Source organism: Danio rerio, chromosome 4 (genome assembly GCF_049306965.1).
Source record: "Danio rerio strain Tuebingen ecotype United States chromosome 4, GRCz12tu, whole genome shotgun sequence".
NCBI lineage: Eukaryota > Metazoa > Chordata > Actinopteri > Cypriniformes > Danionidae > Danio > Danio rerio.
In genome coordinates, this window is record NC_133179.1 from 29,477,501 (window position 1) to 29,501,904 (window position 24,404).

At 36.4% G+C, this 24,404-nt stretch overlaps 1 protein-coding gene across 3 annotated transcripts in view; it reads right to left on the reverse strand.

Moving 5' to 3' along the window:
• tbc1d22a (TBC1 domain family, member 22a) overlaps positions 1 to 24,404 on the reverse strand; it is a 270,682-nt gene that overhangs the window by 92,595 nt on the left and 153,683 nt on the right. For all 3 annotated transcript variants that reach the window (XM_005168538.6, XM_005168539.6, NM_214799.1), the window contains 1 exon segment: positions 15,164 to 15,239. In XM_005168538.6, coding sequence (XP_005168595.2) covers positions 15,164 to 15,239 — 76 coding nt within the window.

A 24,404-nucleotide genomic window follows, 5' to 3' on the forward strand; every position in this document is an offset into this window, starting at 1 on the left:
TTCCCTAAGGACTCTCTGTACTGTGTCACCTCAAATGTTAATGTGTGCTTTTCTAACCTTATATGATTTGCGCGGGGGGGAAAAAAAGCCCACATTGTGTCCTCATTTACATAAATAAATTCACCTTGAGCAATTTGCATGCTGATGAAGCTCAATGTATTCATACAAAACAGACAAGATAAGAGGAAACCGTGTTCACGTTCTGAGGCGCTTCTGACGAACAGAATTGTTTTAGCGTTAAACAACTCTTATGGGCTATCGTCTAATACGGCTGCTAATTACTACAAGCCCTCCAACGAAACCAAAGTGTGCGGCGACAATAGTGTGTTTGGTTTCCTAATGAGAGTGCGAGTATGAGTGTGAAAGAGACATGTGGAGAGAGAAATAAAGAAACAGACGGACAGATTACGCACACATTCAACAGTCCAAAAAAAAAGAAAAAAAGAAAAAAGCAAATCATCTACAGTAAAAATGAGCATTTAATTTACATATCAACATGAATACGCATGTTAACCAGATGCTGCAGTTTAAACATCACACCAGGAACAAATTTTGAACATATGAAAAAAGAAATAAAAAAAATAATAATTGATGTCTTTCAAATCAAATTAACATCCAATTTAAAGGTGCAGTACACCCAGTGGTAGAACTAGGTATTGCACACCTGGTTCAAAACAGGCAAGTGCCTGTACACTAAAAGCAGCGTGTCTGACTGTCAAGCCTAAAGGCTGATTTAAGTCATGCTCCTGAAAAACGCAACGGTACGTGATAGAAGGAATATTTTCCATATTAAAAGGAATATTTTCCATATTAAAAGGAGTTTTTGTCCTAACAAACACCTGAAATTTGTATTTTAGAAACAGCTTTTATTTCTTGCAGCTGAGCAACAGAAAACTCATAACAATCAACTCAGGTACACATCAAGTGCTTTATTCAATTTTAAATGCTAATAATGTGAGTTTGAATGCCATTTTACTAGACATATTACTACTAAAACAGCAGCAGATAGTTCACCTCAGATCTAGAAAATAAAATGAACCATTTGAAATTGACTATTAGAACTGTGACAAATCAACACGTATCAGTGACTCAAAATCTACATTTAATAATTTTAAAGTTTAATATGTATTACTTGCATTATAAACATTACGATTTCATTAGAGTGCAGTAAGTGTACTATTCTGTAGAGGATTCTCACAAAGACATTCTAGAGTGCTGAAATATAATTGGCTAAACTGTCATTGGACAGGTTTAAAGACCAAAACAAAGACATCTGTTCTGGCATGTAACACACATTTTAAAAACAGAATATCTGAGTTTGGCAATGATTTTCAGATAAACGAGACTGTTCACTTAGCATGTTTCTGCAAACATACTATGCTATCTTTATGCTTTAGAAGGATCAAAAACTTACATAAAGCACCTTTAATATATATATATTTTTTTATACAGTAAAAGCATAACAATGTATATGTCACAAATAAAACATCAAAAAAAAAAAAAAAAAAACAAAAAAAAACTAAACAGTTAATTTAATATAATAAATTGTGCCCCATACTTTCAGATGCAAAGTTCAAAATGATTAGCCCTAGAGAAAAATTATAATTATTTTTTTAATATTTCACAAGTGATTTTTAACAGAGCAAGGCCTTTTTTAAAATTATTTACGATATATATATATATATATATATATATATATATATATATATATATATATATATATATATATATATATATATATATATATATATATTCTTTTTTTTCTTAGTTTGGTTTGGTAAAACAAAAAAATCGTAAATAAAATGTTACATAAATAAAGCATTCATTCATTTATTTATTCATTCATATCAAGCCTCAATAAAAAAAAAATAATAGTAAATAAAAAAATAAATAAAAACATATTGTAAATATGTCTGACCAGCTGTACAATAATAATAATAATAATAATAATAATAATAATAATAATAATAATTATTATTATTATTATAATAATAATAATAATAATAAATAAATAAATAAATAAATAACTGAATAAATAGTTATTATTATTTAATAATAATAATAATAATAATAATAATAATAATAATAATAATAGCTCCCCAACATTCTTGCTAATCTAGTTTAGTCTAGTATTTTACCACAATGTATCATACTCAAACAAAACTACTGTGGCATATGAAATGCCATACTAAAGAAATAACAGAGGTACACATTTTTGTTCTCCTCTCTCCGTGCACTTTATTCAAGGCGACTTCCTGTCTATTCTCCACCCTCATTTATCTAGCAGCCCGATCGCTGAATTAATATCAATTGTAAGCACATCCTTGTTTCTAAGCCAATGTGAAGACATTGAAAAATGAAGGTGCTAGTGCAGAACAATGAAACTTCAGCTGATTGGGGTGTCAGAGACGGTCATTGATCAAAGAACTCATACCTGGGTAACATCAGCGTGTTTGGGCAGCGCAATAAAGCTCACAATGAAACTTATTCTAGCATAAAAAAAACATCTGACTGCTCTGTTAAGCTTAATATATGTAGTATTGAGGAATGACTAGGTTGTAAAATGATAAAAAAGGTGGTAGTTTGTTCAATTTACTAATCAATGTGTCTTGCATTATTCTTGTATTATTGTATATATACGGTATATTTATTCCGTAGTCTTTTCAAATGAATGATTTTGATTGGCTGGAGGGAGTGCATTATTGCAGTTGAAACGTACAGGTAGTTCAAGTCAGTTCTGATCACCATTCAAAACAAATGTGCTTCAAAATCAAATAAAATAAAGAAAAGAAAACAAAACAAAACAAAAAAATAAAAAAAAAACTAAACAAAAAATATTAATAACAAAAACATCAACAATGAACGAACGAGGAATATGGAACAAATATTTGCCAAACATTAGTAGAAACCAAAGGCTATTTGGGGGAGTGTAATCTTTATTTTTCGAAATCTGATCAAAATTGGAATTGAGAACAGAAATAAGTTGAGCAAGAAGAAATTTTACAGCGAAAAAATAATTTAAATGTTTATAAATGTCATCGGGAGTTTATATGAGAGTAAATGTTAGTATGTACTAACAGCGTGGTAGACAACAGTATCCAATGCAATTTCACCACAATTCGTAACTTTTTGTTTTAGTGGCAAATTCATTTTGATTTGTACGATTCTTACATTTTACATCTTACAATTTGCTTAACCACCAATGAGGGTTAGGGCACACACCTCCTTTTAAAAATCTTATGTTTATCATATAAGTGAAATGGTACGAATTCATATGAATTAGTCACTTTTCTGAAAATACCTAAAATAGTTACGTGTTGTTGTCTGTCTATTTATCCTAAACTGCTGACTACATCATGAAAGTAACATTAAAGGCTAGTTCATATTGGGACGATTTTAGTTCGCACGGAACGTTAATGCGTAATGTCTTGTGACTAAACATTGGGTACCATCCCAACTATTTTTATCACATGATTTCTTAAAAATAATATGGCTTATTTTATGCGCACACTGAACATTATTCAGTAAGTGTTTTTGTCATAGTTTATGGACATTTTTACATATTTAAAAAATTATAATAATAAACTTATTCCAAGTCAGATAAGCATATACTTTATTTATTTTATTTTTTCAAAATGTATGGGCATCTACATCAATCTTTTCTTTAATTTAATATTCCAAAATGCGGATAAAAATAGGATGGTGGAAACAAAGCTATTGTGACGATGCACACCAATGTGCATAATGCTAGCTGTAAAAAATGTATTAAAAAATAATAATTTAATACAAAATAAATTCCTCAAGCTTGTTGGTCGAACAATAAAACTGGCTCTGGCTTTTACGTGCCTGCAGCTTCTGAATTACAATTAAGATCACTTGGGGGTACACAAGCACATAAAGGTCTAGGCAAGCACACAATCCTAACCACAACAAAGACAATGATTTGAGATGATTGCGTTGATTATTTAACTACCTATGTTTTGTTTGCCAGTTAATTAATATAGTGTGAAGGGTATTAACAAGTGCATAGAGACACACTCACTTCTTCAAACTCAAAAGTGATTGAGTATGAGTAAGGAAAAAAGCAAACCAAAAAACGTTGACTATTGAAAATAAAAGAGTAAAAATCAATATTTGACAATAACATACAATTAAATATAAACAAACAATTAAAGGATTGAATTAGTTTGATAATTTACTCACTGTAGTTTAGCAATAGACCAGGCAAATTAAATATTATTTTAACTATTAAAAAGAATAGTTCAGAACTTAAACTTCTGAGGTCTGTCGAATAATTACACAGTAAAAAAAATGGCTGTTACTTTATTAATTTTTAACTTACTTTTCAAGTCATCTCAACTAACATCAATCAAATGAACTAAAAAATTTAAGTTAGTTGATGTTAACTTTGTATAAATTTAAAAATGCAGTTGAAAGCTGATTAACATATTACAATATGTTAAAGTAACATAAAGACATTTGACTTTTTGCAAAATCGTTTTTTTTTTTTACACTGCACTTTTGTCTTTATTTCAATCAAACCTCTAAAGAATATTTTTAAAAAATCATATTATTACTATGTGCTGTGGTTGAAGTTTAAAAAAAGAAATGGCTGAGGAGCTTCACCAAGGCATGTAATTATGAGAACAGGAAGTGGAAATGGCCATATCTTGAAGGCGGTTAAGGTGTGAAAATCCTATAAAAAGTGCTCGCGGCTCTTTGAAAAGCAGGCGGATAATTAAAGCTCAACAGTGAGGAAATTGGCAGGCCGCTTAGGGCCTAGTGGTGAAGGAAATGTAAAAGAAATCAATGTAGTTGTTCGAAAGCTTGATCTGTCACGATGACTTCAAAGAACCAGCGATTTTATTTTCTGTCTGAGCAACAGAAACAATGAACAGAATTCGGAATACACCAATATATGTGGACTTCAACTTTGCATTACAAGGGAAAAGAGTTAACAAGAACGAAACATGACAAACTGCATAAAAGTGCACACTTGCATCTGCACATGCCTCATACAGCCAAAGGACAAACACTCACACATGGGTGTTATAATGTCAGGTTTTCAGTCTACAGTCTTGTTCTTGGTGGAAAGGAATGGTTTTCTTGCTCTTTAGCTTACCTGACAGCAAAGCACAGCGCAAAGACCACGAGTGAAGTTTCCATGACAATAAAACGGAAGGGTCCTTCTATAGTACTGACATTTAAAATTATATATATATATATATATATATATATATATATATATATATATATATATATATATATATATATATATATATATATATATATATATATATGCACATTCTGGTGTCATTAGCCACTATATGCCAAACTCCACAGCTCTTTTCACTGAGAGCAAAGCAAGTCTTACTCCATATGCATTGTTGGTAAAAAAAAAAGTGTTTGAGTTGCACATATGCAAATTGAATACAACATAAATGCACACACTTTGGAAACTACTGTTGGGGAATAATGTAATCATTTTGAAGAAGTAATTTGCATGATTTGTGTCAGAAATTGTACCTCAATTTATGCCTCTATGTTAACCCTGCCTATCAATCCTCATTCACAGAAACGTACTGTTGACCATGATTTAGCTCAGATGGAAAATGATTCCAAAACCATAACTACTTCTATCTTTGTGAGCTAAAGACCTTAATAGCCAAAAGTACGAAATAGTTTTTCATCTTCCTTTATTTTCTTTCACAAATACAAAGACAGAGAAAGAATCCACGCATCTAAGAAACACAATCATCTTTCCATATTCTCGAAGAAAAAAAAAAACAATGTCATAGCATTAACATAATGCTTCTTTTAAAGGTCACTTTGGATGAAAGTGTTACTTTTTAATTACTTTCCTTTTCAAGAAACAACATCCTCACAAGATTTGTATTTAAGCTTTCTGTCATTTTTTTTTTTTTTCAATATGAATACAACAAAAAAGCAAGTGCTCGGTTTCGAAAGTAGTAAAGAGATTTGAAGCAAGGTATAGTCATGTTATGTTCCTAGGCTCCTAGGCTACCCAAAGTATTAACATGGACCTTATAGGTAAAAATTTGTACCTTTCGAAAAGGTACCAGCCCAGTGACAGATTATACCTTTATTTCTGAGAGTGTAGTTTCGCATTTCTAAAGGCAATTTGGAATTACAGAGAGTCACACTTTGTTTTAAGGTACAATTCTTGCTATAACCAAACATTTAACTGAGCCTTTTAACTCAATTAACTTCTAATTAGCTGCTTAATAATATTTATGGTAGTAGTTGGATTTAGGAATTACTCTAGGTATGATTAGGGATGCAAAATACTAATAAACTACCAATTAATAGGTGGGTAATAATCCACTGGTTTATATAAAGCATTGGTCCCTATACTGAAATGTTACCTTACATAATAACCACAGCAATATTTGTCAAAAAGAACCTTGACTGTTTTGCATTTCTAAATTTGAAATTTGGTCTGTGTATTAATTACTGGCATCGTTTCTGTCAGCGGCTCTCAAAGGCACTGGATCCGCAACACAAAAAGCGAGTGCTGTGCAAGCGTGACCTTCGCACCTGAGCGGTGCATCTGTATCCGAGCATCTGGGTGCGCATGAACACTCTGCGCCGATGTAAGCAAGACGGGATGGACAGCTCACAGCTGCGAGGTCAGATGACCTTCGGCCTCACTGGTTGATGTTCGGGGGCCAGATACCTGCAGGGAATGCCTGTCATGTCTGTGGGCCGCTGTGGGCCCTGACAAACATGCCCTAGCTGTACCCTGACTGAGAGGAGGCATATGGTGATGGCACAGAACGAGCATGTCCTGTGAACAAAGGTGTTGGAGCGTCAATCTTCTGCAGCGTCGCTAAACTGTAGGTCTGTCGAATTTTGAATATTGTCGAAGAGGCAGCACAGTGGCTCAGTGGTTAACGAGATTGCCTCACAGCAAGAAGGTTGCTGGTTCAAGTCCCAGCTGGAACAGGATGCATTTCTGTGCCTGCGTGGGTTTCCACTGTACGTTAGGCGGTGTATTAGTACACAAGGCTGATTTATACTTTGCGTCAAGCGCAAGCATATGCTCCGGCGCAGCCTTCATTCAGTTGCACAGCCCTCGCAGTGGAGAATGCCGAGGCTGGCGCACACTCCTCAAAAATTTTACTACATGCTCCAATGATGTGTAGCACTTGTTTACAAGTGTCGAGTCCCATGAAGGAGCTCCTGATGTTTTCTGTTTACCTTATGATTAAAGTTGCTGCACGTTCACCGGTTCCCGCCTCTGAATGAGTGAGTTTTGACTACTTTTACATTAAGGTGCCATTCAGAAAAAACAAAACACCCACGAAGAAACTCCATACAGAGGAACATAACCTACTGCCAGCTAGCATTTCATAATTGTTATTGCTCAATGCGAAAGTACAAGCCAGCCTTTATTCCGCATGATCTAATTCTTCATCCCATTATTATTCAAACCCAATACCTAAACCCAACTAAAACTAATAATAACCAGTGAATTAGGAGCTCATTGAGCTAAAAGTCACAGTAAAAGGTTTGTTAATAGCAAGAATTGTACCTTAGAATAAAGCATGACCTTCTGTCATTCTGGAGCCAAACTGCCTTTGGCAATATGAAACTATCAAAGTAACTATTTAATCCCCTTGAAGGAGATACTCAAAGAAAATTCCCAAATTTAAATATTGATGACTTTAAATAAATGTGTTTCAAACTGTCATTTGCATTACCTTTTAGCAGATTCTTTTGTCCAAAGTGACTTGAAGAGGCAATAAAAACAAGAACTGACACTTTTATAGGGGAACTGTTCAGAGAAGTAAGAGGTAGAGTAAGAAGGGTACTTAAATGCTCAAGTGTTTACAGAAGAGATAGGTTTTTAGTTGATGCTTGAATAATGTCAGTAAATCAGCAGTATGGAAATGGGAAGATCGTTCCACCAGCGAGGAACACTGAATGAAAAGGTGTTGGAAAGTGACTTCCCCAGCGAGACAGCACTCACTTAGAGACTTATAGAGACTTAAGTATTGATGATTTTAAGTAATCGTTAAGTATTAATGATGGTTGCATAGAGATTGACTGAGTTCTGTAATACTATAATGCAGGATTTCACATTCAAATTTGTCTTTTTTTGAATATAATTTTGATAAAAATGCACTCACTCACTATCCTTTGGATTATTCCCTGGTATATCAAACTACTTTACACAGTGAATACCCTTTCTGCCAAAACTTAGCACTGAGAGTACAACCCACAGAGCTGGGAAACACCCACACACTCTTCCATCCACGCACCGTTTACTTGATTTTGTTAGTATATGCTGCATTCCAGACAAATCAGGGAGTTTTCCAACTTCCTACTTGGAAAAACATCTAAGACGGCACCAAAAGACCTGTAAACTGCTGTTTCATCTTGTTATTATTTGCTCATCGGGCTTGCTTGTGCCCTCTAGTTGGCATAGCAGCCAAAACAGCACTTTTTCATGTGACATTAAGAATTCCCTTTAGAACTAAAATGTAATTTGAGCAGAAGACAGAAATCTGAATTCAGGTTTTCAGCCATATTGACAGCCCTACTAGACTGAAGGTCTGGGCTTACACCTTCCCAGCAGCCATATATTTAAAACCACCAGCCTCATTAGCTTCAGAAGAGGCACCATCACCTCTGTTCGGGACGGGAGAGTGACCAAGCATGGTACGTTCCTCAGCGTAGTGGTGAATAAAAAAAAAGTGCAAAAAAGGACCGCCTGATTGATTTACATCCTCAACTTTATTACAGGAGAGAATATGATGTAAAACACCGTGACAGTGCCAGATCTAAGAGCAGTCTGATTAAGGTCGACATGTGCCGTCCTTACAAGGGGGAAATTTGGAAATAATGCGACAGTAATCCAGGCAGCCTGATGAAGATGAGCATGGCAGAAACCCAACTCTCCAGCGACCGGCAATTACGCCCTCCCTCTCTGGCATGTCTTTTATATATGGAAAGTGCAACCCAAACAGAGTGAGGGCTGTTCAAAGGACAAGATAAAGGGATGTTGGGAAGAGAGAGCTGTAATGCATTAAAAATGCAAGGATATGCGCACTTTGACCTTGCTGCATTAACTTCCAACTGAAATCCTGAAGATCTTGTTGCGTTTCATACTCTGAAATACAAGACTTTTTGATGTGGTAAATACATTTACTGTCACAATTTTTAAGTTTCAATATTAACATTCAAGGATAACTAGAATTTCCTAAGTAACATTAGTAAAATGTTAAACACATTTTCTTTATGTAATAAATTCATTAAGTGGAAAGAGTTAAATATTCATATTCATTTACATGTAATGTTTAAATGTTTTCTAATAATTGCAAATAAACCTAGGGATATTAAGTAAATCTGAATCAAAAAGTTATGATTTGTTCAGCCTTTAATCCCCCGGGCTCTGCATTTGGTTGGGGAAATTCCAAATTGAACCAAAACTACTGATTAAAATTGGCTTAAGATTGGGAATGAAAATTCGGGACATTTCAACCTGCAGAACCTGGGAATAAAAAAAAAACAGAAGAGAACATGTTGAGTAATCTTAAGTGTTTTAATTTAAGATAAAGTATTTTTAGAGTCTTGTTTTCTTCATTAGTTTGAAGATTAAGACACATTTTGAGTAAGTTTGAGTTGGGAGTTAACTGCCTTGCAGAAAAGTAGCACTCATGCTTCAGTGTTGGCAGCTTTATTTAAAACATTGATGTTTGTTGCGTCATTAGACCATAATTGTGCTAATGCTAGTTTACTTTTTGTTTTGTTTTTTTGAGCACACTAACTTGTAACTAATAAGGTTTACTTATTTGATAAAAAATAATATTCTTTTTGATAAAAAAATAATACATTTAATTGATTCATTAGAATAAATTAGATTTAATGCAATCTATGAACTTTTATTTACTTTATTTAGCATTTCTTAGGATAAACTAAGTAAATTTACAGGATACAATATTGACAAGTTGATTGTTTTTGATTTAAGATTAGTCAAATTTGGATATTATCAAGTAAATTTTAAGTATGTTTTTTATTTTATTTTATTTTATTTTTTTCAGTAAGGAAAGCAAGAAAACAAGTCGTTCCCTCAATTGACCGCAGAGAGAAACCAATAGCTTTTCTGTTGTGACCCTATTTTCTTGGCATGTTGTCCCTGCTGGCCCAGGTGGCAAGTATTAAAACATACTATTGCTATTTGCGTCTTGTCCTACCGAGTCGAACCAAATGATTTATGCTGTGAACACAGCACGCTGACCCATAGGACTGAATCAAGAAAAGTGATTATCTGATGTGGACATGAAATCCCCACCCAATTGACTCGATCAAATTAGGTTTGATCAGAGCAGATTAACTAAAATGAAGGAGTAATGGGAAATGTGAAAGAGGTGTTTGGCATCTAAACTTCACTCGCAGAAAGCTCATTTCTGTTTGAGCAGATGTTCGGACAAGAAAGAGAAAAAAAAAAGTCAATTATTTACGCAATATCGTATGACCAACTGTGCTGATATTTTGACCAACAGCACACTTGGGAGCTTGAAATTGCTTTTATGCTAAATTTAAATTTACATGATGTCAATTCTAAGAGTTACATGTCATGTAATATGAGTTTTGATCCGCCAATGAAAATGTTAAACACTAAATGCTAAAATGTAAAAAGGTTGTGTCCAACGGTTGCTTGTCTCAGATATTGTCTGAGTGTGTGAGTGTATCACAATGATAAATGTTTTTAACACTGCTTAAAAGTAAAATGTTAAATACATAGTGTGTAGATTAGATGATCTATCTAGATAGATAGATAGATAGATAGATAGATAGATAGATAGATAGATAGATAGATAGATAGATAGATAGATAGATAGATAGATAGATAGATAGATAGATAGATAGATAGATAGATAGATAGATAGATAGATAGATAGATAGATAGATAGAGCACTTTTGATTTCAATTGATTGATGATTAAAATGCATGAAGTATAGAAGGGGAGAGGGACAAAAATATAATATCAAATAAAATGCCACGTATCTGTCAGGATCACTCACTGTATCTTTCATAATTACCCTCACAGCAGAAGATATTGTATAGTTCAATATTGGCGAATAAAAAAAAGCAGGCAGTGTGCGCTTGAATCTCAAATATCAATTGTTCCCTTTCATTGGTTTCTTTGCCAGGCACTTCCAAACCCCATTTGAATGTCTAATAGAAGACATTATCTGTAATCAAGAGTGGCTAAACACAATAAATGTGACAGGCGAAAAGCTCTGGAGCCTGACAATGTGAAGGTTACTCAAGAACAAGCCAGAGCACAAAGACTTCAACTGATAAAGCTCACTCACCAGCCTCATTAAACCAGATGTTAATGTGCTTATCTCGCTGAAATGCATCACATTAGCCAATTCAAAACTGTTAGACTGATGCAAAGTAGATGAACATCAGGATTCAGGAAGGTACGCTTGATGGATGTTCAGTTAAGTCCTAGTCGTCAGTCAATAATTTGGGGGTGACATTTGATTGCAACTAGTCATTTGAAGGCCATTCATGCTTTTATGACCTTGCAGCTAGATTACTGTAATGCATTATTAGGAGAAGGCCCTATAGACCTAACAAACAATCTTCAGCTGGTTCAAAATGCAGATTTAGTGGCCCCTTATAACTAAGAAATAAGATCATATTAATCGGGTTCTGTCAGAATTGCATTGGCTCCCTATTGAAAATGGCTCCCTATCCATTTTTAAATCCTGTTTATTACTTGCAAAGCCTTGAATGACTTAGAACTCCCCAACCTACAGGGGTCACCAAAGCCATTCCTGGAGGGCCGGTGTCCTGCAGAGTTTAGTTCCAACCCTAATAAAACACACTCAAACAAGCTAATCATGGTCATACTAGGTATACTTGAAACCAGACTGGTGGGTTGAGGCAAGTTACCGGCCCTTCAAGAATGAGATTGATGCACTGATCAACTGTATTTAGTCCTTTGTGTACAATTGATTATAGCTAGAGTATCAAAATCAATCGTAGGCATAACTGCCAACATTCGTCTCTGAAAATCCAGGAGTCTGGGGCGGGGAGGTGAGGGGTTATGTGTATGCCGAAATACCGAAATGCAGGGTGGAGAGGGGGGCGTGCATGTCTGTATCCAGTACCGTTCAAAGACTTTACCAAGGATGGAAAAACCGAAAAGTTGGGGGAAGAGTTTTCCGGTAGAAATGACAAAACAGGAGATGGTTCTGAAATACGGTAGACTCCTGGGAAAAACGGGGGTGTTGGCAGGTATGATTGTAGGTGTTCCTACAATATCCTTTTCCTAACTGTCGCCTAAACTTTACAACAGTCCCTCTAGAACTATTTGGGAGGAAATAACGACACTTTGCAGTACCATACACATAAAAAACACAAACCTTTCAAAAGGGCACATGTGTCAAACTCAATTCTTGGAGGGCCACAGCTCTGGACAGTTTAGTTTTACCCCAAATTTAACACACCTGATCAAACTGAGTCATGAGGCTTGTTTAAAATGTACAGGTAGTGTGTTGAAGCAGTTAGTTGCGGCCCTCCAAAAACTAAGTTTGACACCCCTGCCCTAAGGTATGATCATGTTTCATTATTTAGGCCAAATAGAAGAAAAGTTGCTTTCCAACAAGACACCACCGAAATAATATGATCTATGCTCAAGTTTATCTGTCTATCTCTCTTTACTTCCAGGATTGCATAATCTTGGATCTGGTCAGTATCTATGGCAGATTGTTGTTGTGCACAAAAAAACAAACTCAAGACAGCCCCACACGGTCTATAAGGATATCAATGTGTCAAGAACGAAAGATACCCCCGACAAATTCATCAGTGTCAGATGAGTGAATACACTATGATTCACCAATCTAAGTCCTACAGGGCACACACCAAAAACATCCCATGCATATGCAAATGTATGCACAAATACATGCACCACCACCCATCCACAATAGAATGAAAATGGTGTGCTGGCATAGCTTAACTGTGTGCTGGGAATAGTGATCCCATAATTAAGTGATAAAATTCGACAAGGTCCTGTGGCCTGGATCTTGGATCCGGTCTGTTTCCAGAGAAGATTGTTGTAAAAAAACAAACTCAACGCAGCCCCGCATGGTCTATGAGGATAGTTTAGAGTCAACAGCAGAAGATTATTCCTGCAAATTACTCAGTGACAGATGAGAGTCCACATCAGGGTTCAACAATCTCAGTCCTAGAGGGTTGGTGTCCCTGCAGAGTTTAATTGCCTCAACACACCTGTCTAGTTTCAAGTATACCTAGTAAGACCTTGATTAGCTTGTTTAGGTGTATTTAATCAGGGTTGGAACTAAACTCTGCAGGACACGGGCCTTTTAAGAAAAAGTTTGTCAACCCCTGGTATACACAGATTATTTTGGTCAGTCAGAATTTTGGCCCTAAAACCTTCAACTTTACCTTGAAGGACACGTATCATTCTTATGGCCACAGGGGTTTTTGGACTGCAGTTCTGCCTATTTTCCAATTGGCGAGAGAAGAACTGCTCCCTCAACTGAGCCAAGCTTTGTTTTCATTTTCCATCAATAGGTTGCAATTTGGTTTCTTCCACTGTCACCTCTGGTGAGCTTAGTTGGGGTCTGTTCAGTTGCTCTACAGTGGATCGTTCTTAAACAGGAACAATGATATTAACTGAATCAGTTTAATCTAACTAGAACTACATACTACCTGCCTGATAGTCTGAATATGCCAGATTAAGTAAAATATTGTTACGCTTTTATTTGATTCTTTCTTGTTCATCTATGCCATAGGTCTCAAACTTAATTCCTGGAGGGCCGCAGCTCTGCACAGTTTTGTTCCAACCCTTTTCTAACACATCTGGTCAAAATAATCAAGGTCTTCTAGAGTAGCCTTAAACATCTTCATTAGTTGGATCAGCTGTATCTGATTAGGGCTGGAGCAAAACTGTGCAGAGCTGCGGCCCTCAAGGAATTGAGTTTGAGACCTATGATCTGTGCAAAACAGCTTTGTATGCCACAGCCATATCACCTAACAGCCCAAGACCGGTCACTCACTGAAGCCAAGCAGGGCTAAGCACCTGTACCTCACTTAGTACCTGGAAACTAGACCAGATGGGAAAACTAGATTGCTGTTGGAAGTGGTGTTAGTGCGGTCAGCAGGAGGCACTCAACCTGCGGTCTGTGTGGGTCCTAATGCCCCAGTAAAAGTAAAGGGGACACTATACTGTCAGTGTGTGGTGTCGCATCATCCAAGTGGATGCTGCACACTAGTGGTGGTGTGGAGAGACCCCCTTCATAATTGTGAAGCACTTTGGGTGTATGGCCATACATAATAAATGCACTATATACATACACATTACATTACATTACAATCTATATTGAAAAAAAAAAAAAAAAACACTATAGAAACATAGATGACTTGGCTACTGCTTGTGTTTTAGATCCATATTGATATTGTTCGGGGAACGAATTAATTTTATTTGTAGACTACCAAAACTTGTGTTGTTTTCAAATACTTTTCAACCTTATTTCACTCTGAAGAGTTCTGTAAATAACCAATTAATAAAGCTGGAAGAGGCAAACACAAATTCTGTTGGAGCACAAATACAGAACTGAGAAGGCAATCAAAGTGAAAGTGGAGGAAAAAACAAGCAGCTCTATATATAGCGTTAAAAAAAAAAAAAAAAAAAAAAAAACTGATGAGAGTGAAACACACTACATCTCTCTCTATTTCCCATGAAGAGAGTGGAGCAAAAACATCAACAATATGCTCTCACTGCGGTCTTTCTCTCAGAAATTAAAGCAATCATTGGGTCTAATGCAGGCTGAGGAGATAGAGGCCTTGTGCGGGAGGAGAGGGCTTCCTGTCTCCAAGAAATGGGCATTGAATTCTGATTACGGCCACCTAATAGAAAGTAATGAGAGAGGCTTATGCTCCAGTGCCTTCTGCTTTCCTGGCCAGAGCAGCGAGCGCTCTCCACTAAAGGCCAAAGCACTGGTGCACTGATTGAGGCTGACACTGCAGCTGAAGGGGGGTGGAGGGGAATAGGTTAGTCAGAGACAGAGCGAGATAAAGAGAGTGAGGACACGGGAGGAAAAAAAAAAAGAGGAGAGTACGGAGTTAAGTAGGCTGTGCTTCACAGAGGGTTACGCACCATCAATCCGGCTGACCAGCTCCTCCAGTGCCTTTACTTTTCTCTGGATCCCAGGCTGGGCGAAGGTGTAGTTGTCCTTGAGGGAAAAGAGAGAAAGATGAGAAACTAAGCCACACATTAGGAAACACGTTTGATGAGCAAATATTTCAGCGATGTGCATTCATGAAATGATTTAGTTCGTGACCTTTTTCGTATGACACACGCATGCCGAAAATCACTGTACACTTAAATTAGATTCAGGACAATTTCCCAGGAATATACTGCAAGTTCTTGTCAGCTAAAACGAGTAACATCTTAGCAAAAACAACATTTTTTAAATTACAAAATATAAATTTTTTATAATATTTATATATAGATTTAAAGCAGGGGTCACTAATCTCGTTCTTGGAGATCCAGTGCCCGGTAGGGTTTAGCTCCAACTTGCCTCAACACACCTGCCTGGGTGTTTCAAGTATACCTGGTAAGACCTTGATTAGCTTGTTCAGGTGTGTTTGATTAGGGTTGGAGCAAAAATCTGCAGGACACCGGACCTCCAGGAACATGTTTGGTAATCCCTGCTTTAAGGGAATAAATTGTACAACATTACCTGCATTTTATAGTTCAAAATACTAACTATATACATAATGGGGTGTAACAGATCACGGTTCATCCTCGATTCAAACAGATGACAACAAAAAGGTCAGAACACACGTGACCCTTGTAGATTAATCCTAAATTTTTAACTAATCGCAATGAGATCATCTCTCGGTTCATTCAAATCCCATGCATGAAAGCATTTAGGATTACCTGTAAAATATAATGATCACAGAAAAAGTTGTGGTAGGTTATTTGGGATGTGGTGGGTTTCATTAAAGGTGTTTTCTGTCACTACTTGTTTAACCTCTATTAATGCATTCAGTGTATGCGGCACAATAAATCAACACCAACGCATGATTAATTATAAACGATGATAATACGCATATGTTTTTTAGTCCAAAGAGATTCAGTCTTTAGTCATTTGAGTTAGTTATGAAATTACAAACAGTCAAACAAAAGAAGTACTAGGATAACAGTTTTTAGTTTAGATCAGGGGTGTCCAAACTCGGTCCTGGAGGGCCGATGTCCTGCGTATTTTTAGTTCCAACCCCAGTTAACATACCTGAACCAGCTAATCAAGCTCTTTTTAGGTATACGAGAAACTTCCAAGGAGGTTTGTTGAAAGAAGTTGGAGCTAAACTATGCAGGACACCGGTCCTCCAGGACCGAGTTTGGACACCCCTGATTTAGATAAAACCACTGATGTTTATGGTAAAGATTAAAATCACCGTCATGTGCATTTAACTTGATGCTCAAAATTTAAAATTGTAGGGAGCAATTACATTATTTAACCAATAAGTGGTTACACCAGCCATCAAAACATATTTCACTGAATAATTCTTTAAAAATTATACATCTAGAATAAAACATGACACTTTTTGAGTGAATAACTAAATAATTAATTGAAAATGGAACTAAATATACATTTAAATATATATTTTTTCTGCTAAATAAAATTACAGGTTCTAAGTTCTGTTTGTTAAAATTAAGTTTCTTGCATTACAGTTTTTGTAATAAATGGAAAGCAATGGTCCGATTAGTGACCAAAAAGCTATAATGAGATGTAAACCATGAAATTTATGATCCGTTACAGCACTAACAACTAACTAACTAACTAACTAACTAACTAACTAACTAACTAAAAATTATTTTTCTTTCATTATGCTGTGTAAAGGAAAGTGCTTTAAATATAAAAATTTAAATACATTACAAATAAGGAATATGCTAAGGTATGTACAAGAGACACATTTAAATAATGTTTATTAAATAGCAGAACCTAAACAAACCAGACAAGTGCAGTCTGTGGTGACAATGTCAAGTATAGGCTGTGTTGACTGAAATGTTAATGAAGCCCTGTGGTCTCGATGACACACTGTGCACCGGATACAGCACACACCAAAAACATCCCATACATATGCACATGTATGCACAAATAAATGCACCACCACCCATCCACAATGGAAAAGAAACGGTGCGCTGGCACAGCTCAACTGCGTGCTGGGAATAGTGATCCCTATAATTAAGTGATAATATTCATCAAGGTCCTGTGGCCCACAGTGCAGCTTAATTACCACATTCATTTCAGCCTACGTTAAAAGACCCTTCTTGACCAGACAGCTACTTAAAAGACCCCCACCCACCTCTCTCCCCAAGCCTCAGTGGGATTCCCTTTGTGCTCCCGCTAGACGAAACTCACCCCGGCTATATTGCCCATAGAAACGGAGCACAAGTTCAGCTGTCAAGAGCCACCGCGAAACAAGCGGTAGGTTAAGAAATGATAAATTGGGTGGTTCGCGAAGCTGTGATTGCTAAGTATGGATATAATCAACAGAAGCTGAACACCCATCATTCAAAGCAATAGAACAGCTTATTTAAAAGAGGTTTGTGTACAAAGTAAATGACAGACTGTGTGTGAATGTGTTCGCAGAATGGGAGGAAGATATTCCAACGGAAATAGGTTCAAAGACACCTGATGTGAGAACACTTTTGTAAAGAGTTTGAAGGACATATGAATGTGTTTAGAACAGAGTACAGCCAAACAAAAATAAAGAGAGACAATACATTTGACTCTACACCACTGACAAGATATCTCGTCAATTAAAAGATGATACTTTCTGGCCAGGGCTTGACATTAAAACCAGCCAACTCTTGGGTAGATTTCAGCTGTGGCGGATTACACAGATGCTCCCACTATAGCCACTTTGGCAAGTTGGAAATAATTTTTAATTTCTAGTTTTCTTAAAAGCAGGGTTCGACAATAAAGATGGCCCAATATGCATGCAAATGTGTTCTTATAATCGAGAAGCAGCACAACTGACAAAAAATGTGTTCGCGCAAGCAAAAGAAAGCAGGTGAATACAGAATAGGAGGATGATACAGGGAGCTACTGTATAAAAAGCGCATGCACATCTGTTTACTTTCGCAAAGCGACCATGCCTGAAAACTCAACTGGTGTTTAGTTATCAAAACAATTATTTAATTTTGGTGTGGTCAGAGATAAATTTGTTAAATTCTTAATTTTGAGCCTTAAAAATACATGTGAAATAAAAAAAAAATAATTGCAGTGCGACACTATAAAACCACAACCAAAAAAAGTGATGTGGACATAACACAAATTGTAAAACAAGTCATTTTAGCATGTCAAATTTAAGCATATTAAATATATATTTACCCAACAACAAAATTGTGGCTAGTGAAAATAGCGAGTTGCTAGTAAGTTTGGAAATTTATGGGTCAAAGTGAATGGGGATTAAAAAGTTAACGTCAAACCCTGTTTCTGGGAATTGACAAGTAATTACGACAATCTGTGGACTTTACAATAGGTGTATTACAGTAAAAGATGTCCTGAATGAGTTACGGGACTTCTGGGTTTCCTGAGGAATAAGAAATAAGATGATCAGACAAAGTGTAGATCAAATCGCCTGTAAAAATGAGTTATTCAATTTACCCCTTTCATTATCAGGGTCTGAAACAATCCAGCCCCATTGATCTGGGTGAAGTTATACATGTATAGGTTTGTGTATGGGTGTTTATATGTGCACACATTATAGTTGACTTTTTTTTATTTTAACTAACTGCATTCAAGTGGAGATAAACATGACTGCACGAAGACAAGTTGTTTATTTATTTTTTTGTTGTTTTAAAGCAGAGGCTTGGTTTTTAATTTTCATATATATTGTGGTCATATATTCCTTCAAAAGAGCCATCAAATTCTGGTGAAAATCATCAAAAATGCTGGTGGTGGCTAGTAAGTAATTTATTTGTTTATGTTTTTTATCTGTCTACATTTTACTTCCTTCTGCCACCTTCTGAAACGCTTAGGTGGAAGCTGTTCGCTATTTTTTAACATCACTTTTAACATTAAACCACTGTCATGATGACCATGGAAATGGACAATTTCATTGGGAAAATGTAGAGATGACGGTCTGAGTGAGAAGCAATATGAGTTATATCATACTTAATGGGGACACCTTCAGACGAACTCTGGAAGCTTAAGTTCATTTAGTAGCGAAATAGATCCGTAATTGCTTAGAGACCCCACTGAAATGGCAGCAAGCATTTTCCTTTACATCAAATCCCATTGACGCAAGTATTCTCTCAATGGCTTCTTACCCCAATCAATATCCGATGGATCAACTTCTAAGTGGCTCTTTGAGGAATCCAAAGTTTGTCGAGAGGTAGCAATTGCAGGAGAGTTAATTAAACACTTTGGACAATCACCTAATTGCTTGCCAAATTTCGCGGTCCTCAGTGCCTTGGCAATCCAACAAGTGCAAAACACCCTGGATTGAACAAATAGGTCGTATATTTTCGCTTTTCAACTTACAATGGGATATATTCTGCACTTTGTGAGGCTCCACCTTTGATGAGACTTCAGAGAATCGGGATGGTTTAATGTAGCCTGTGAGCAGCTGAGGCGGCAAACACACCCGTGAGGGGAGAGAAGTCATTAACCGATAAACAATTTCAGCCGTCCTTCAGGCTCAGATGTGCAGCCTCGACGTTCCAGAGGTGCCTTAGATGAATACATGAATAGCTGGATCCCGACTATTAAAAACCAGCCGCCTCCTATTTCGCCGTGACCTCGAAACAGGACTTTAAAGGAGCAGCACAATGAGGCGGCGCTGAAACAGATGGGGCGTCTGCGGCCGAGTCCGTGCTTGGCCTACTTTCACAGGTCTACACCTAATCTTCAGCCTGAGCACTGACCCTGGAGGATGCTTGTGGCTCAATGAACATTAACGTTCCACGCCGGGCTAATCTATCTCTGCAGGAGTCCCTGAGAGTTGGGGCAAAAGCAGCCGTGCTTTGGGGAAAGGGGTGAGAGTCACGACTCGAGCTGCAGTCACAATCAGGTCAGATCTGAGAACATATTACAAGGGCATCTCATGGGCAAAGTCTTGGCTTCAGCTCCTGCATACCTACCCAAGTGCTAAGTTATGTTAACGGTCAAAATTGACTCAGAAACAACACTCCATCAGGATATGAAGCCCAAACCCAATACTTATAGTTTAAATTTGTTTCTCCGCTTATACAGCACGTATAAACCAATGACAATCAGTGTTCCCACTTAAAGCTAAATCTCAAATTCTTTTTTTCAAAAGTTGACTTTCTATCACTCATCTACCTTCTTTCTCATTGTAACTTAAATAAGTCAAGATTTCTGTTATCTTTCAATTCCATTCCTTTTTAGCCCTACACAATAATGTGCCATGCTGCTTACTGTTGCAAACTGTATTTTTTTTCCCTTATATTATTAAAATTTTTATGTATTGACATTAACATGCTGTTTTGAAGAACAAGCATATACAATCGAAAGTATATTTCATGGAAAGATTGACTGTGATTAAAACCTAAATAAGAATTTGGTGATTATAGAAACCAACCCAGGCTCATTCTAAAAACATACCTATATATACAATTATTGAGAGCGCAAATTATGTCCCAGGAGCTATGTTTTTTGCAGTTTTCTATTTTTATTTTTTCACAAATCTACCAGAGGCCGCTGTGTACGCTTTGTGAAATCTTAAATTTATTTCGCGATTGGCATTCCTGCCTGCTCTTTTTATGTAAATCCACCAGAGGCTGCTGTCGACTGACAGTTTAGGTGACTGAATGACTGCTGGATCGACTGACCCACCCTGACCTTCACTAAACCCAAGCTACAGTATTTTTAAAAGCATCGTTTGACCCGCCATCTCACTACCCTAAAACTAACCGACATTTTTTTTTAAAGTAATCAAAAAAAAAAAAAAGGGAAAGCCCTCACTTGATTTTAACACCATTTTCAGATTTTACCGCATTCTCAACCTGTTACTGTTCTTCATCGGAATTGAACCCCATCCTCGTGGTCAACTCCTCTCTGCATTTCAAGTCCGCTGACGTATGTGTTGAGCTAACTAGACAAACAGGTAACAGCGAGAAGGCTGTCCATATGGAGAGGTCAGCTGGTAAACACGGAAAGGAACGGCACCACACTGCCTTGTAGCATTCATTTTAAAAACGATATTCAGCCATACATACTTTTAGCTACTTAATTCGCAATCTCTTGAAACATATATAAGGCTACATTTTCTGAATGAGCTGTGTTGGTAAGTTCAAAGAAACATTCTAATAGACAAATAAAACAACGTTAATATTCCAAGACTCTAACTTCCATGATAATCCAGAAATTGCATGAGCCACCCGAGCAATGTTGAGTCCAGAAGGTATATTTCTGGTAGGTTAAAAACGTAAAGATCGACTTTGAATAAAACCTACATAAAAATGTGTTAATTCTCGATACACCTACGAAATCAAAATCATGTAACAACTGCTGTTGGCTATGATTGCTGACAGTTTCTGCTAACATATAAATCGGGGTCAATCAAAACTCCAGTAGAAGCTAGGATTGGAAAAAAGTCACCAAGTTTAACTTGTTTGTCTGTCTGTTGCTTTAACTCTATGAGATTGCCCTGGAGACAGCATCTGATAAGAAATCCAATTGATTGCAGGAGCTAAACAAGTTAAATGCCTCTTTTTCTCGCTTCTTGTATGTCATGTTCTGGCGACACATGGATGCAATGCAATTACCTCTAAGGCAGGAAGAGGGGGGGTCATTCTTAAGTATGCATTAAGCCTGCCCAGAGACCTCCGTAATTACATCTGCATTATTAAAGCGCCCGTGCCTTAATGAAGTGCAGGTGCTCTTACACGCTGAACCCTGGGAGCCGTAAACAATCCGCTATCTACAGCAATATCATCAACTATCTAGAAACTGAGCTAGGAGAGATATGGCAAAAACTACAATATAAGTAATCTCATATCCTGATAACAAGATGTATCACAATAGCATACCATTTACTGTAAATTCAATCAATACCTGCATGTCCATATGACATATATACAGTTGAAGTCAGAATTATTAGCCCCCTTTTGATTTTTATTTTCTTTTTTAAATATTTCCCAAATGATGTTTAACAGAGCAATGACATTTTTACAGTATGTCTGATAATATTTTTTCTTCTGAAGAAAGTCTTATTTGTTTTATTTCGGCTAGAATAAAAGTAGTTATTAATTTTTTTTAAAACATTTTTGGGACAAAATTATTAGCCCCTTTAAGCTAATTCTTTTTTGGATAGTCTACAGAACAAACCATCATCATACAATAATTTGACTAATTACCCTAACCTGCCTAGTGCACCTTATTACCCTAGTTAAGCTTTTAAATGTCACTGTAAGCTGTATAGAAGTGTTTTGAAAAATTTCAAGTAAAATATTATTTACTGTCATCATGACAAAGACAAAATACATCTGTTATTAGAAATAAGTTTTTAAAACTATTATGCTTAGAAATGTGCTGAAACAATCTTCCCTCCATTAAACAGAAATTGGGGAAAAAAAATAAACAGGGGCGCTAATAATACAGGGGGCTAATAATTCTGACTTCAACTGTATATATATATATATATATATATAATTATAATGCACAGCCATAGCTAGGGAAGATTGTGGAATATAAAAAAAAATAGAAGTAGGAATGGTTTGACTTGCACAGGAAGTGCTCTGGTGGCATAAGTAGTTGCTAAATTTCCACCTGGATGCTTTTTCGAGAGCATCCTCTTTTCCAGGGATTTGTTGAAAGCTTTGGCTTTGGGACAAGTTGAAGCTTTTGTGGCATCTTTTCTGCTCACTCCATCTTTGATCTAGTAAAGTGACTGGAGCTTCCCAGCTGAACCTTTTTTTTTTTTTTGGATTATGCTACACTCTCCAAACTGTCCATCATCCCTCCCTCAGTAGTTTACTAATCTCTCTTTGAGTCTTCCTTCACAGGGACTGATTTCTCTGCTTTGTGGAGAAGAATAAAAGCACAGGCTGAAAAGGTGGATATTGGAATAAAAGAAGACTGACAATGCAACATTGGTTTATCTGTGATATTTTGTGATATGGATATAATTTCACAAGATGATTTATGACTCTATTTGGAAATAATTCATCCTTTTAGATTAGTTGGGATTACTTTGTGGGGGAGTATATGCATAAAATATAATTAACAAATTACAAGCATAGATGGACACAATTTAATAAGGGCACAAATTAAACAAACTGTTTTATATTTTAACTGGTTCCGTAGTTTTCTGTGGAATACAAAAATATCGAGGTGCATACAGTAATCACACGTATAACACTACACACAGAAATAAAGGTACAAAATCTGTCACTGGGGTTGTATTTACAAGGTACATGTTTGTACCATACAGGTGTACATTAGTGCCTTTAGGATGTACTATTAAACCTTTAAGATTCACTTTAAGTATCTATAGGGTACAGATTTGTACATTTTAGGTATTGATATGTACCTTTATGTATCTGTTAGGAACAAAAAAGGTTTTAGGATTTAGTTTTTTTAAGTTATTTAAATATGCAGATGATATGGCACTTGTTGGCGGGTTGACTAAAACAGGAACAGATGGAGATCCCTTGTACTGTAGTTATAGAAACTTGCTTCAGAAATTGGTGTAAAAGGAGTTCACAGAGGATACATTTTAATAAAACCAAGGACATGATATTTAGTACAAATGAACTAGTTTTTACTCAAGGGTTGAAACTTCTGGGACTTCTTGTATCAATGCTGCGTACGCACAAAAATATTGCGTATGGCAGATTTCACGCTCATGTTTGGATTTACTAACGATTTAACGTGAGAATGTGCGTTGGTCCATGCTAACTTCATGTCTGGCATATGTGGATTTCTTGTGTGTTTGTTTGTTTTATTTCCATTGGCGACTCTTAGAGGCAACTATGTTAAATTGCACCAACAAAGTATCCTGGCAACTGGTTCTTTCCAAAGGGAACTGGCAGACCGCTCGGGGTTAAGCCAGTCGTCTTTGAGCTGCAATGCGAGCTGTATGGGATGGGATCAACCTCATGTCAAGCAGGTATATAAGGTTTCAATACCATGCAGTTGACCAGCCAAACATTGAAGCGCAATTTGCAGCGATTGCCGGTTTTCCCAATGTAATCGGAGAATGAAGACAAATTTGCATATGTGAATCAGAAACATTTCCATTCAATAAATATGGAAATAATATGTGATACTCAAATGTCATTGGGCAGCTAAAATGCCGGTGACACTGCCTTGATAAAAGCGGAGGGGTGCTGCTATACTGCCCTAACAAAGTGTTCC